The sequence below is a fragment of the Pseudochaenichthys georgianus genome, chromosome 13, assembly GCF_902827115.2.
Source record: "Pseudochaenichthys georgianus chromosome 13, fPseGeo1.2, whole genome shotgun sequence".
Classification (NCBI taxonomy): domain Eukaryota; kingdom Metazoa; phylum Chordata; class Actinopteri; order Perciformes; family Channichthyidae; genus Pseudochaenichthys; species Pseudochaenichthys georgianus.
This window is the reverse complement of record NC_047515.1, coordinates 9,171,546-9,187,107: the sequence shown is the minus strand read 5'-3', so window position 1 is coordinate 9,187,107 and position 15,562 is coordinate 9,171,546. Positions and strand designations below refer to the sequence as shown.

Genomic DNA, 15,562 nt, shown 5'->3' with positions numbered 1-15,562 from the left:
ATTTTGTTTGTGCAGATCCGATGAAGTATAACATATTTCTACCGTGAGTTATGTGCCAAGCGCGTGAGCACTCTTTCGATTAGTGCTAATTCAGAGGCTTGGCGTTAGAATTGTGTTTTGTTTCGGTAAAAATGGTTCAGGTAGCTGAGTTTCTTCCCGTTAAGTGGGCATGACACATTAATAGATTGTTAAATGTTAAGAAGCCCTCAGACGCTGTTTCTTGCAAGATGTTGCGGGAGCCCCCGCCCCCGGGCTTAACATTAATCACTGGTGTGCCTTTCTATAGTTTCTGCTACACCAGTCTACAGACCCATCAATGAAAAGACTGGCTAAGAAGTAGCACAATTGTATCAAAGTGTGAAGATTTTAAACAAGCAGTAGAGCAGATATGTGTTGGCCTAGGAAACTGTCTATGCAAGTGTGCATGATGTGAACACTGCATGTTCTGTTATTGAATGGAAAATCTAGAAAAACGAATTGGTATGAAGACAAAGAAAAAAAAAAAAAAAACTGGTTTCAAAATACTTTAACTCGTGATATAAATTAGTTTTGCGATGCACCCACCACTATTACAGTTATCAGAAGTTGACTATATGAATAAGATGTAAATACTACAACGTAGGTATATTGTTCAGAGGAAGTTATGATCACACTGGTGACTTTGAAAAAAAGGCAAACATGTATTACAAAAGTTTTAAGGTTGAATACATCTTATGAACAGCATGGGAAGACATATTTGCCACTCTGCCACCTAGTCAGATGTTCCCATCTGTTTGTGGTTGCACACATTTTTCCAATAACTACCCGAAGGCAAAAAAAGACCTTCTTGGTTCCTCTCAAATGAACGGAAAAGCAATGTAAATGCTTAGGAAAAGTAGAATAGCTGAAACTGGTTTAAAGACAAACCCTTCAAGAATTATCGGAATAGATGTCAACTTTTCCACAAAGATAAAATCCACCACACAACACACAGAGAATCTTCTAGTAAACCATGTGGCCGGTGAGACATTTCCTGAGGGAATGGCAGGAAATGGTCTTAATTCTTTGCTGAAACATCACTGCTGCATGAAACGTGTCAGGATAAGAGAGGACTTTGTGACACAGAAACGCACACACCACTAAACACACACACACACACACACACACACACACCACTAAACACACACAGTATGGCTGAAGCACTGATGTGAAAAGTGGCTTCAGTTACCGTGACCTACGCCATGACACGGATGCATTAGAGAGACTGTAACACTATCCGTGACAAGAGCACAGACCTAGTCTTTAATGCAACTGTCTGCATGAGTACCAGTAATAGCAGTCTGTCAGAGAGAAAAGCAAAGCTAACGACTGCCTAGCAGACGTGCCCAGTACGTCGACAATGCTGGTAGATCACGAGTCATTCATAAAAAAAAAAAATCCAGCTCCGTTAAAATAGACAAGACAGGTTTTGATCCCTCCTCCCTTGGCCTCCCTGCCACTTAATTCAGGAGTTTACTTGATTGACAGAAAAAGCGACCTATCGCTTTCCAGTCTGTTAACCCAGAATGCAAAGCGATACCAAATCAGTCAAGTGCCGAGAAAACTCAAATGAAGTTAAAGAGACAAACAAGAGACAAACAACAAAATGAGTGCGGGACCGAGCAAGAAGCTACAAACATACCACTTCCACCCAGAATGGGAGGAAGAATATTTTGTTCTGATGTCACATTCAAAGGTTATTTGCCTTATTTGTAAAGCAAGTGTCGCTCTGCCAAAGAAAGGTAACGTGGAGAGGCATTATCGGAGTGTTCACAAGGCATATGACAGCGACGTCTTCCCTCCGAGTAGCGAGTTGAGAAAGAGAAAGGTCATGTATTATTGCTACAAAAACATTATCTCGCAGTCTTAGTGTCGCCAACTCGTTTCTAATATGCAAAAAGACAAACAAAGGCGTCTATGGTCGGTGTATTTTCGATCTTTCCGATCCAGACTACATCTCTACCACTACACACGCAGCTGCTCCATGCAGCAGCACACGGCGGGGATGGCGGAGAGAAGCGCTCCAAGGTGTGGTTAAATGTTACCCGTCTTGAGGTGGACAATACTCGTTGCCAAGAGTGTTTAGCATGTAAGGGCGGTAACACGAGCAATTTGTCTAAACATTTAGCAAAAGTGCTCCACATCCAGACGGAGGAATGCACCGGGTTCGACTGTCTTTCTAGTAGCTCTGTAGCCCCCCCCATCCACGAGTAACTTTTCCACGTCAGGTCTTATGTATGCTAGCAGCAACACACGGAGTTAACATGGGTTAATGATTAGAGGTAACAGAGTTACTCTTTATTTTGTTAAAGTTTCAGCTATTCTGTTTACAGTTCTGTCATCAGATTATTTAAATACGATTTGTTAAAACATTGTTGTTTCTTTTGATGTGAAATATTATTTATTTAATTTAAATAAAAAGCAATGTTAATTTTGTAAACAATTTAAGTTAATTTAATAATATATGTATTTTTTAATCAAGTATTCATCTTTATTGTCTTCATTGTTAGTTTCCACATGCCTAAAACAACCTCAAGCTAAATCTAAAAGTTGATGGCTAAATAAGAGCGTTTGAGAAACTGTGCAAGGCATACAGTAATAGTCCGAATAGTCGATTAATAATTTCATTAATCGATTATCAAATGAGTCGTTTGTTGCAGCCCTATTGTAGTTATCCCATGTATAAATAAAACGTGTTATTCAGCAACCCTTGCAATTTGGGATTTTATTTTTGGTTGGTAGACCTCGGTGAGCTGGTCATTTCAAAAGTAGCTCACCAGCCAAAAAAGTGTGGGCACCCCTGGCCTATAGCATCTTCTTAATCTAGTCTTGGCTCAACACTAACATTGTTACAGTAAACATTTATCAAAGATGTGCTAATTAAGCATTTTACACTATTTGGCCAAACGTTGCGTCACATTTAATATCAGACTAAAAAATCCAGTAATCAGGCATAACTACTGACCTTGCTAAATCAGTAACATAGCATAATGAATTACTCATTAATACCATTGGGTGTTAGCACACATCATGTGAGCCATTCCTCATATTTAATACTGTTGTCGCACATTCCTCGTCACTTTAAATTCGGATAAACCACACATATTTTGTTTCTTAGAGTAAATTGTAATATACTGTATATATATATTTTATATTATAATAGTTTTTGCTTCAAAGATTCTTCTAATGAATCTGTTTTAGTGCACCGTATACGCCAAAGCTAATTCCAAGTATGTGGAAACCTACTTAGCAATAATCTCGATTCTGATTCAGTTTTAGTTTGTCTTTCTCACAGAAATCTAGTGGTTCTAGTTATTTATATTATTTGGTTCTTACTCTGGACAATAATGTTAGCCAGACTGCAAGCGTTATCCATGTGGCCAACAATATAATATATCAACAAGTAGATCTATTTTCTTGTTCATAAGAAAACGGAAATGTTATTACTGTCTCTGTATTTATATCACTTGGAAACACTTGGAGGTGTTGAAAAGTGAACTGTTTTTGTTTGAATTCCAGGTGTCTGGTCAAACCAGGAGTCTGGAAGCTTTGGAGTTAAATCTGGTATAATCGCATTTCTGACTCGGGTTCTATTTGAAATATATGTAAATATTAGTCTTTATTTGTATGGTGTGGTCAATAGTAGAAACAAAGGAAAATACTTAGACACAAGGAAAGAGTTCCAGCCTTTGTCCTTAAAGCATCGGCCAGCAGTCAAACAGGGGAGAGGTCAAACCTGGAAACAGTCCAGGAACCGACACGTTGCCGTCTTCATCATCACTATACTGTTAAGAACACTGAACAATACACATTTTCTCTATTTCCCCATCTTCAAGAGAGATTTTCAAACTAATGAGAACTACTGACTCATCCTAGATCATCAGCTCATTTGTCGAGCGAGGGTATGAAGTCCTCCTCTTCTCACTGCTTTTAATGCTTTATCGATGTTTCAAAATGAGTATAATGGGTACTTATTCATATTTCAACATCTTAAAAATGCCAAATTCAAAACACAGGGAGTTCCATTTACAGCTAAACTGATTGTGTTAAACCTTAAAAATTGGGATTTCCAGTTTACACAAAATGTATGAAGAAATGGTGCATCTTAGGACCAGGAAGACCTTGAATCCACAACCTTTACAGATCTTGAAGGATAATACTACAGAGAACTGGGTCCTCTGGCTCAGACATTAGGTATGCAACCAAAGAGAGGAGCTGCAGAGCACGTCACCTGATAGCTCGGCTTGAGGAAAAGGATTTAATAAAACATATTCTGCTCCAAAAATAGCAAAGGGTTTGACGTCTGGCAAAGACATCAGTGCCACAGCAAAGAAGACTGTGCAGACAATCTCCCAATCTAAGGCCTGCCTCCTATAAAACTCTTTGAGCAAACAGACCGTGTAAACTACATCTACGTCACAGGGACAAAGCAACATCTTAGATGGAGAGATGTCATGTCTCAAAGGGGTAACTGCCAAAGCAACCCAAGCAGTAATCTCTGATGGCATCACTAGGGCTGGCCGCAGAAGATAGTAAAGTACTGTTTTCACAGGATCAGCAGAACTTACAGTATACATGTAGAATGGATGCAGGGACTACAGTGTTATATTAAGGGTTTTTAATTGAGCAAATGTTCCTTAGGGATCTTACATAAAAACTAATGTTGTTAGTCGTTGTGTTCCACTGCGATTGACACTCGCTTTGCAAGTGCATTTCTTTTGACCATTTTCCAGAGAACCACTGGTTTCCATCTGTTTTAGTGTGGCATCATAATGCACCTGTGGCGAGCACACTACTTAGTACAGACTGAATGGTGGGGTGTCACGTTTTCCAAATCCACGATTCTATTTGACTTGAGTTTTTAGGTCAAGCACTGACGGCTGCCTTTCTTCATATAGATAAACAGATCATTGCCATTAGAATAATATAATAATTTGTTTATTTCATTTGCAGTGAATGGGCTAAAATTCAAATAGCGAAAGGCCTTTTTAAAGTTATAGTCAAGCATTTTGGTTAACATGCTTGAACTCTTTCTTGACTGAGAGTTTGATGAGAAGATGAATACCCTCATACCTGCCCACTTAATATAAAGCAACGACCAGCAGCATGTTGTATAGGCTTACCTTAGAAACTAGAAAACAGCAGGACATGTTACCTGGGCTCCAAGCAAAGGAACAAATGATTGCTTATTAGCACATCAGAAGTTCACTTATTAATGCATCTTATAGTGTTAGTTTAATCCATAAGGAAAGTCAGACAAGTTGTGGTGTTATACTTCAAGAAGGGCCTTTGGACCAACTGCTAGCTGTAGCTTCCTATTTACCATTCAAATGAGAGTGGTATTGATCTTTTCATCCAAAGTCTTAGTTTGAAAGCAAATATACTAAAATGATTTCATTACAAAACCCCTTATTTATTGTGTTAAGAACTCAAAAAGTGATCATTTACACTGACTGAGAATACAGTTCTGAACACTGATCACTCTGGCTCAGACTCACCCTTCTGGTGTTGTCCAGGACCTTGGGGTCCGGCCGGCCGTAGTTGGGAGGGTTGGCGTGGGGGTCGTAGCCCAGTCTGGACAGCATGGGGGCGATGACAGCCATGTCCCTCACCACGTCAGCTGGGATCTTCCCCACCCACTTGGACAAGGCCTCCATGTTGATGGGCTTGATGACCTGATCTGTGGACCTCTCCACCCTGGAAAGACAGAAAGATGTTCAGCTTGTATCTGAAAAAAACATATCCTGTTGCCAAACATCCACGGTTTAAACCTTAAGAGGTTTGATTTGGCAAGTAGTTTCATCCTTTCAAAAATATTTAATGTCTCGCAATAGTTTCTGAATTCCTAGTAAAAATTAATAATTTAGAAACGTGGTCAATATTATATTATGGTCTAGTGCAGGGGTGTCGAACTCAATTTCATCGCAGGCCACATTAGTATTAGGGTTGCACTCAAAGGGCGGGTTGTAACTTTAAGACTATATATAAATATATATAAAACAATGTATTATATTACATTATTGCCTCTGCATTGGATTATTATCGGATAGGGTAATAACTTCATAATTAACTACGTCTGAAAGCAGAAGTCTAGGGCAAATAATTGCAAGTCTCTTCAGTGCGCATGTCACAAAACAAGATGCATTGTGGGATATGTAGTTTATGGGCAACATGCTTCTGTAAAGCGGCATGTAAACATAAAATAAACATATTATATTCTTTGCAAGCTCTTGCGGGCCACAGAAAATGAGGTTGCGGGCCGGATTTGGCCCCCGGGCCTTGAGTTTGACACCCCTGGTCTAGTGCAATGTCAAAACCAAAGTACATACATCTCATTTAGCTAATCCCCATTAAACCAGCCAAGGTTTATCATCATCATTATCCCATTTGGCATTGTGTTTATTTTGGATCTGTACCTTATTGTTACTTTATCATTTATATTTGCCCTGTTTTCCTACTTTTCCCCAAATGGCCCGGTTTAAACAGACAAGTCTATCCCTCAGTTGTGTTCATTGGCTGTAATCTAATCCTGAGACAATATAAAAGATGGTTTCCTGGTTTCCCTCCCTCAGCAGATCCCCTTGCTGAATAAATCCCCCTTCCCTCCATTAGTTCAATCTGCTGCCAACATGCATCACATTTCCTATGCTCATCAACATATGGACTGAATTCTTTCCTTTAGCTCAGTTATTAAGTGGAATCTCCATCACTGTGTCAAAGGTGAAATATTTAAACCTTGCAAGGTCATGACATTTCAAAACAAAGTCAAAGTAACAGAAGAGAACTTCACCAGGCAATGCATGAGCATTTCAAATGTGTTTGCTATAAGAATACAAATTCCTAGTTTTTATAAAAATGCAGGTTTCTTGGAATAATCCTCCACCCGCCCTTTCCCTCCATCAGCCAGGAAGCACTTCTGAGAGGGAGAAATCCACCATGTTGTCCCGAGGTAAATTATTCATTGTCTGAAATTAAATATTCAACAAGCGAGGGGAATAGCTGAAAGGACTTAACCACTACTGTCCAGCAGGAGGACTTTGATGTCAATCTATGATCATGTAGACACCTTTGGACCAGTTCCATAGGTTATATGTGTGTGTGGCGCAGTGGATAGAGCGCTGGTGTTCGGATCAGGGGGTCACAGGTTCAACCCACTGCAGTCAGCATGTTGTTGTGTCCCCAAATTGCTCCTGTGGGGATTGCCCACAGTATTGAGTATGTAAATCGCTTTGGATAAAATGTCTAACAAGTGACATGTGTAATATATGTATAGTTTGCTGTATGTCAAAACTCAGATGAGAAAACACTTTCTTTCCACAGGCAGTCACTGATGAACTGAAATCAGTTCAACAGTCAAACAACTTTTCTATTTATTGTTCTTCTTAATTATACATATTTCATACTTGTATACAAAGAAGTTGTATCGGTTCTTTGCTGTTATGTATATTTATTTGGAAGTAAATCGAGATCATAAAAATACATTAAATAACTTGTTTGTGTTCACATACTTGGCCAATAAAACAGATTTCCTCGCATTCTAAAATACCATATTGCATTATGGGTGTGATGTTGGTTGCGACAAGACTTAGGAAATAGTTTGGGATTTTCTTTCGGAATAGACTGTGGGGAGATACAAGTTGCTGAACCTGGTACACTCAGAACAACATCATTTGTACACATAATGACATGTTTTAGCAGCACCCATCACTTTATACAAGACTGCACAAAATAGGCGTGAGGGGATGATAGCATTGAGTCTTGCTTTCATCTTAACCCACAGTTTTTATATATTTTAACATTAGGGCTGTGCAGATGACACATTTCTCAGCAAGTACCAATGTCCAAGGTTAGAGTCACCATTTTGTTGAGGGAGATGTTTTTGCCATTTAATTTTTAAAACCAAATCATGACCAAAACCATTTTTTTATAAAAAAATGTGAATTGTTATATAGCTCTTCATCAAACAAAGTATGGATGAGCACACATTTCTAAAAATACTTTGTACAAAGTCTCTCTCTCTGCTATACTATTCCCTACTCATTGAGGACATTTTCATTTCCAACAGTCAGTGGTTTCATTTGATTCTCGTTGCCGGTCATAATGTATTACTACCCGTAATGTATTGATGATATAATATTTAAAAACATTGAATTTCCATTTATTTAATTGAATGTTTATGCATTAATCTATGCATTTATGAGGGCAAATTAAGATAAATAGAGACCGAGTGTTTAGTTTTCATGTCAACAAATGCAGCAGATGAGTGATTACTTAAGAGATTATTGTCCTTATTATATATCTTTTTAATTCCATAAAATGACATCAGCATCTCCAAGTGTTCAGACAAACTGTACACAGGCTCCAAAATACATTGTATGCCAAATACAAAGCCAGGCTTAAACGGAGTTCTCCTGGGTACTGAGTTCAAAGAAAACATGAAGGCCATTTCACAAAGAATTCTAACAAATGCTCATTTCTTTAACTGCCATTACTATTTTCCTTAGGTCAATCCCTCGCTCCCCAAACGATTCTATTTACCGTCAGCAGTCCAGCTTCTCCCTCCCTATGTTTCCTGTCTATACTCTATACCTCAATAAGGCAATTCACTTTCCTCTAATCCATTTACTTTGCAATTGAATCTTTACACTGTACGGGTATAGTCTCCTGCATGATTAATAGAGTGAGCTGGTTTCGTCTTCTCAGGAGGACGGTGGAGATGGTCTCTGAGAGACGGGCCATGATCCAAATATCCACTCTGCAACAAATGGGTAGGGAATCACTTTAGGTAACTCCATCAAGACCCAGGAGGCTGCTAAGTGTCGACGTCAGATATAAACTGATAAAGAACAAAGACTGAGTATAGAGAGAGTGGCTGACGAATCTCAACGGCTTAGGAAACAGATATTTGAATAAATAAAAAGATATGTAATACTGAAATACCTGTAAACAGTTCAACAACAGCTTTCCATCAACTGTTGGTCATTCACACAACTAACTTCTCTGAAAACAAAAACGTTGCATAACTATAAAGGTCCACTCAGGATTGACTTTCCAAACATTGCATTGTGCTTTTTGGAGGTTAACCTTCCCTGATGTGCATTCTATAGGTTGTTGTGCATGTAAATGGCTGCAAAGGCTCCCTGTGTTCCCTCCAGAGGGACTTTCTCTCACAAACACTCCCCCCTGTCTAAAAACGCCTCCATTTGACTCCTATGTTTACTTCTGTAGTCTGGGCTCTGGTTTCAGACAGAGGGTGAAAAGAGGTGCTGCAGAACAGGCTGTAAGAGGGGAAAAACAGCTTAATAGGGCCCTTTTGTGTAGAACAATGATATAAGGAAACCAAACAAAGTCCTATATAATCAGCCACAATGTTCTTTTTACATTTTCTTCTAAATAAAAGAACCATTTCCACTTTAACTGACCATGTTTCCAGCTATCCCCCCAAAAAAAATGTGCTTAAAAAAATCATGGCGGTACTTGTGGAACGCACATAGAGGTACGGTTACGTTTGGCCAAGAGGGGTAAGTGCTGCTTGTTGTTTTTCACCACTGTAGAGCAGACTTCTTGCCGTCAATAACATCCTATTTTCTCCTGCCATCTTTTTAAAAAAATGTGGTTTAAAACCAAATAATTGACAAAAAGGCATATTTGCATACTGTTGCATTCTGCTTTTGAGTATGTGCAACTTGAATTGGTGTAAAATAATTACATGGTGGGACTCTTCCAGACCTACATGTTAGGCCACAGCGGATCCTACGACTCTTCTGCCGAGGTGTTTCTCTAGTGTTTCTTTAACAGAACATAATTTTAATGGACATAAAATGTCTCATTGCTATCATGCAGGATCGTATCATGAATCATTTCAAGATAGTTTAATCTTTCAGCCCCAGGCCAGAAAAATACACTCAATAAAATCATGGAGACAATCCAGTGATATTTATATCCCGTCTGTTTGTTTCCTGTCACCAGTCGAAAATCATTTTCACCCACACTGCTGAGCAAATCATGTGCGCACATCCCCCCTCTTGGCTTTAAATGTGATGTGACAAAAGACCTACCCACCCGTCACATGACCACTTCCCTTCAGGCTGATGCTCTTAATGGCCTCTAGCTTGTCAATTATTCATTGCAGGACCTCCTTTACCCAAGGTGGTGTTCTGTATCACCAACGCCTGATCAGAGACGATTGGCTGGAGACATCCAGATCTCCAATAGGATGAGAGTTAGGGAGGAGGGGAGGAGCGGCTCCCTGAACTGGGATAAGTAATGGAGTAAGTTGCTCAGCAAGGCACGGCCTCTACTAAATCAGGGTCAGGTAATTGATGATTGATAATGCATAGACAAGGGCCCGCTCCGGGGCCTTGCTGCCAGCTGATTGAGATGTTCATGTTGATAGAGACCGGGAGCTGTTGGATGCTGCAGAGGGAGAAGTGCTGGTGGGTGTAGTGGACAAGATGCGTTTTCTGCCAGGTGTCATGGGGGTTGACTTTAATGCATTGTGGGCAAAGTACTTGAGAGGGGATGGGGCAAATGTTAATGATGGTAGTTGTGCTGCCCCGAAGGCTTGTTGTGGCTGGCTTCTTCTGACGTCAATTGTATCAAAGTTCCATGTACATGTGCATTTATCATAGGCATGCTGACAAAATCAAATATTCTTAGTGGGTTTTTTTTTTTTTTGTCTGACCTCTTCTCTAACCTGCTGCCTCTTTGATCTTTAAATGGTTTCTTCTCAAGTCAAGTCAAATCAAGAAGAAGAACAGAACAATGACAAATGGAGTCAATTAGAGTTTTCTTATCACTAACAAATCTAAAGTTCTAGAAAGATAAAAGGCATTTAGAGGGGGAAACTGCTCAGTGGATGAAAAGAGAGGTTCTCCTATGCAGACAATAACAAAACGTAGCCCAAATGTCTCCAGAGGATATGGAGTGTGTTCTGGTGCTACGTGGCAGGAAGAGGGTGTTAGCATGGGGGGCTGGGGGATAGACACAAGAGAGGAATGGGGTTGGACCCCTCCAGTGTTTCCTAAGCGCCTTCCAGGGGCCAACCCTCCCAAATCACTGAAACAATAACAACTCTGACACCGGCAGAGCCATTAGGAAACCAGCTTACAGTAGTGCAGCGCAGACATCATCTCATGTGTTCACTAATGACTAGGTTCCTCGCTGCGCGCAGTCGTAGGATGTTTAATTTACAAATGAAATGTAATGATGGAAAGTTCCGAGGCTTAGTGAAAACATAGCGAGGGTATATGTGAAGGCCAAAGGTGCATGTTTATTTGTAAGGCCTGCAGTAACGGATATTCAATAGAAAGTGATATCTTGACACACTGCTACTTTTATGTCATGTTTCATGTCTGCTGGTTAAGAGCAGATCCATACTTTCTCTCCACTCAAAGACAAGTAGTTAAAAGCTAAGTAGACGTGGGCATGTCCAAGCTCATTTCCATTTGACTGGGAATGTGATATATGGCAGACATAACTTACCATGTGAAGCTTATGAGGCTGGCACAAATCTCTACTTCTTACAACAGCAAATATTTATTTAACCACCACTGCGTCATCACTGAAATATTTAATAAGTCTGCAGCTGCAGAGGAAACATCTAGTAAAGCCTCTGCTGCTTATTATCAGCAGCCAAAAAAAAGAACAGCAAATGAATCACAGTGATGGCTGGTGATTCAGTGTTACCTCACTGGTAACTAGAATGTTTGAAAGTACTTAAAATGCCTCAACGCTTAGTTTAAACATTACAGTGGAAAAGACATAAGGCTATTGACCCCCGTTTTACAAGCTAGTGCACTCAACCCTAATAGAACAAGAAGACTTTGGACAATTGAGGTTATGTTTCTGTTTGAGGGAACTGCTTAAAGAGAACATCCATTCTTAAAAAGGCGTTGCAAGGGCCTATGTTCTAATTATATACTAAAATGTTCAAAGGCACAGTGACAATAGGGGGAGTGAAGTTTTACCCTGGCTACAATTACTACAATCACTGTGTACAATAAAACATAAAAGCAACCATGACCATTAACCTGATGATTGACTATCTCTCTGCCACGTCTTTATTTCCTCTATAAGGCTTAAACTATCACCAAAACACAAGACATTGTGAGTCTATTGGCATCCGTGCTAGAACTGGTACCTTTTTAAAGTATGAGGACACAAGAAGTTGTCAGGGCTTGTGTTTGAGTATAGGTAAAGAAAAAACATCACTTACTTTGAGAGTGACACTCCTCCAGCCTTCCCAATGAGCTCCTCATGGCGGAGGACAGCATCATTCCATGGAACGTCAAGGAACTTAAGCAGCGTCTTCATCCATTTCTCCGGATGAAGGACCAACTGTTCGTAGTGCACAGGTAGGCATTTGTCCGATGCCTCCAGGCACTGAGTGTACATGGTCTCTATGGCCCGATTCCACTTGGTCAGGCAGTCCCTGTAGCTACCAAGGTCAAAGCCGGCAATGGTCACCTTCCGTGAGATCATAGAGTGGACTGAAGCCCGACCATCACGAATCATGAGTAGGAACTTGGCATGAGGAAAGATTTTGGCCAGGTAGGAAAGCGACTTCAAAGCAAAAGGGTCCTTGTTGCAGAGGAAGTTGGCGGGCTCTCCGTGTTTGACGATGATCTCCAACAGGAAGGCCTGCATGGCGGCGTCCAGCACCTCATCTGTCACTCCGGCCTCGTCAAGGCGCATCTTCTCCCGTCCTGAGCGGCTCCACATCTGCTTCATGGCCAGGATACGAGGTATCACTCGAGTTTCTTCGCCACAGCGCACCTCAGGGTGGGCATCCAGCATGGCTCGCATTAGCGTTGTCCCACTGCGGGGCACTCCACCAATGAATATGAGTGGCATGTCTTTATTGTAAACAAAAGGCGTGCTGAGATTCTGGCCTGTCCGTAAGGTGGTCCGCATGCTGCCTCCAAGCGCCGACAGAGGCAGGACCCCGCCCGGCTGGCTGCGCTCCTCTATGCGATGGTGGCACTCCATGGCATGGCGGCCAAGGTAGAAGACCGTGACCGAGCTGATGACCAAACAGGCCACCAGCAAGTTCTGTTTCAGCTTGCCAATCATGTTCAGGCCACAGGTAGGTGAGGCAATATCACCAAGAGGGCAATTTAGGGGGAGGGATGGGAAAAGGAACTGAAGGGCAATCAAGGTTCCCACCCTTTATGGTTGTTTGCTGGGAACCGGGCATGGATCGAGCTCCCTGGTGCACAGTAGGCGTGGAGTCCCCAGCTCCATGAGGCCTGGATTGTGACACAAAACACAGTTCTGATTAAAAACCAAGAAAAGATGCACCAGGACATTCATTCTGCACATCAGAAGCATCTCAGAAGAAATCTACAGAAGAGGAATTTATGAAGCAGAGTGATCACCACATTCCCTTTATCTGACAAGTCTTTTGATCTAAGGCCAACATTACTGTGACATTCTAGCACAAAGTGACACAAGACACAGGGCTGCTTTCAACACCATTGTGACAATGGAGTTGCGATCCAAATAAACTAATAAAGTCAGTCTCCCAGGCTTGTCTTATCTTATCTTATCTTTATATAGAGCAGGGGTGGGGAACCTTTTTCCTCTCAAGGGCCATTTCAATGTTTCCAACATCCTCCGAGGGCCGTACAAATGATTGACCTCTGCTTAAAAATACTAAAATCACAGCCCATTCATTTGGCCTTTCTTTCATGCTGTGCAAAGAAAACGCAACCATCCAGATATTTTACCATGACTCATGCATGCACGTGCACGGTTGTGGCATGACCACCCAAACAGAAATATATGGACACAAGATGTGTGCAAATGTATTTAGTTTCCTATCCATGTGAACATGATTTAAGTGTGGGGGGGGGGGGGCTAACCTCCTCTAGGGGGGTGTTCTCCCCCGGGAAGATTTTTTTTTAAATGTTGAAGTTAAAAGCATCAATCTGGTGCACTTTGAGAGCAACATTAGGAGATCTATGGACACATCTCTCAACACCCATATGAAACAGAACTGTAAGCAGATTTACTTTTTCTTTATGGATATTTTACAAATCACTCCCCTTTCAAACTCTATTCTTCTTTATTAATAACAACTTTTTTTTACTGTCATAGTATTTTATACCCGTTTACTTTATTCTCTTATTTTTTTATAACTATAATGATCATATAAAGATGTGCCTTTACCTCACTGGTTGTAGAAAAAGCTTCTTATATTCGTTAGCATAGCTAGCTAACCAGATGCTAATAACAACAAAGTTATTGACTGTCTGATCAGTATGACGGATGAGCAGATCGCCACTGGGCTCTCAACTAAAGACACAGACACGCAAAAACTGCGGCATGTGTACGGCTCCTTATCGGTACTGCAATTTGTGGAAGTGCTGGAGTGGCGTTCTGGTGCTCTCTGTCAGAACTGCACCCCTGTCAGACGAGACATATACCACGTGATGACACTAGGCTCGTGTTGTGTTCAAGGACCCTGACCTTGGACAGGAAAAACAGGCACTCGCTTGTTTACTTTTTTTGCGGTTAATTTTTTTCTTTTTTGCGTATGTTTATAAATTACCTCGAGGGCCGTAGAAAAAGGTCTTGCGGGCCGTATACGGCCCGGGGGCAAGAGGTTCCCCACCCCTGATATAGAGAGTTAGTAGAAAGCATGACAAAGAATCTTTGCCGACAGACCATACAAAATGTAGCTTAACCAATGTAGGCATTTAATCAAGAACACATCATTTTTTTATCTTGCTGGACATTTCTCTTTGGCTTTGATTCTCAGGTAGTGCGTACTTTTTTACGTTTAGCATCTAATTTTGAGCATGCACACAAACTCAATCTGTAGATAGGGCACTGTGGCTTACAGAAAACATACACACTCATATAAAATGTACATGCCGCAGTGGCCTGGCTGAGAGCTTTCCCCCTGATGTTGGGTAATAATATCTGCAGGCTTACTACAGCTTATATGTTAAATGGTTCTCTCTGTGCTGGCCCTGAAGCCACAGTCACCTTCCTCAACGACCAGGGAGGAAGAGGGGGAGATTTAGGACAAAGGGAAGTCACGGCAGGTCAATGCACAGAAGTGCTTCACTTACAGAACACATTCAGACTTTGGAAAATGTTACACAACTATATTATTAAAAGCTAATTAACAGTAAAATAACTGCAATTTAGCCTACAAATGTTCCATTGATTAGAATATTATAGTTGCTGACTAGATTGTAAAAATAATAACACTTTCTGTGAAATTGGCATATAAAAAGAACAATAATGTTCTACTAGGAAATGACATCTTACAACCCTTCTTAGAGTCAGTAAATGGCGCAGCCCAACAGTAATTACTAGTTCTGGAGAGACAGAGTTGTCATTTTCATGTCCAGAGACCACATAGTGTAAGTAGCAACTATACTTGGGCCTATCTGTGTGCACATGGGTGTTGTTTTTTTTAGCAATAGGTGTGGTCAGGCACATGGATAAAGCATTGCTTTCTTGTGGCAGCGGAAAAAATGGCACCATTGAAGTAGGAAAACCTGATCATAAATCTATGGCGCACATTTTA

General features: G+C 40.8%; 1 protein-coding gene across 2 annotated transcripts in view; it reads right to left on the bottom strand.

Moving 5' to 3' along the window:
• The window catches only part of tpst1 (tyrosylprotein sulfotransferase 1), a 43,849-nt gene that overhangs the window by 12,337 nt on the left and 15,950 nt on the right, over window positions 1–15,562 (bottom strand). For both annotated transcript variants that reach the window (XM_034097458.1, XM_034097459.1), the window contains exons 2-3: window positions 12,236–13,268; window positions 5,517–5,715 (exon numbers count right to left, since the gene is read on the bottom strand). In XM_034097458.1, coding sequence (XP_033953349.1) covers window positions 5,517–5,715; window positions 12,236–13,092 — 1,056 coding nt within the window. In that variant the 5' untranslated portion in view covers window positions 13,093–13,268. The remainder of the gene's footprint in view (window positions 1–5,516; window positions 5,716–12,235; window positions 13,269–15,562) is intronic.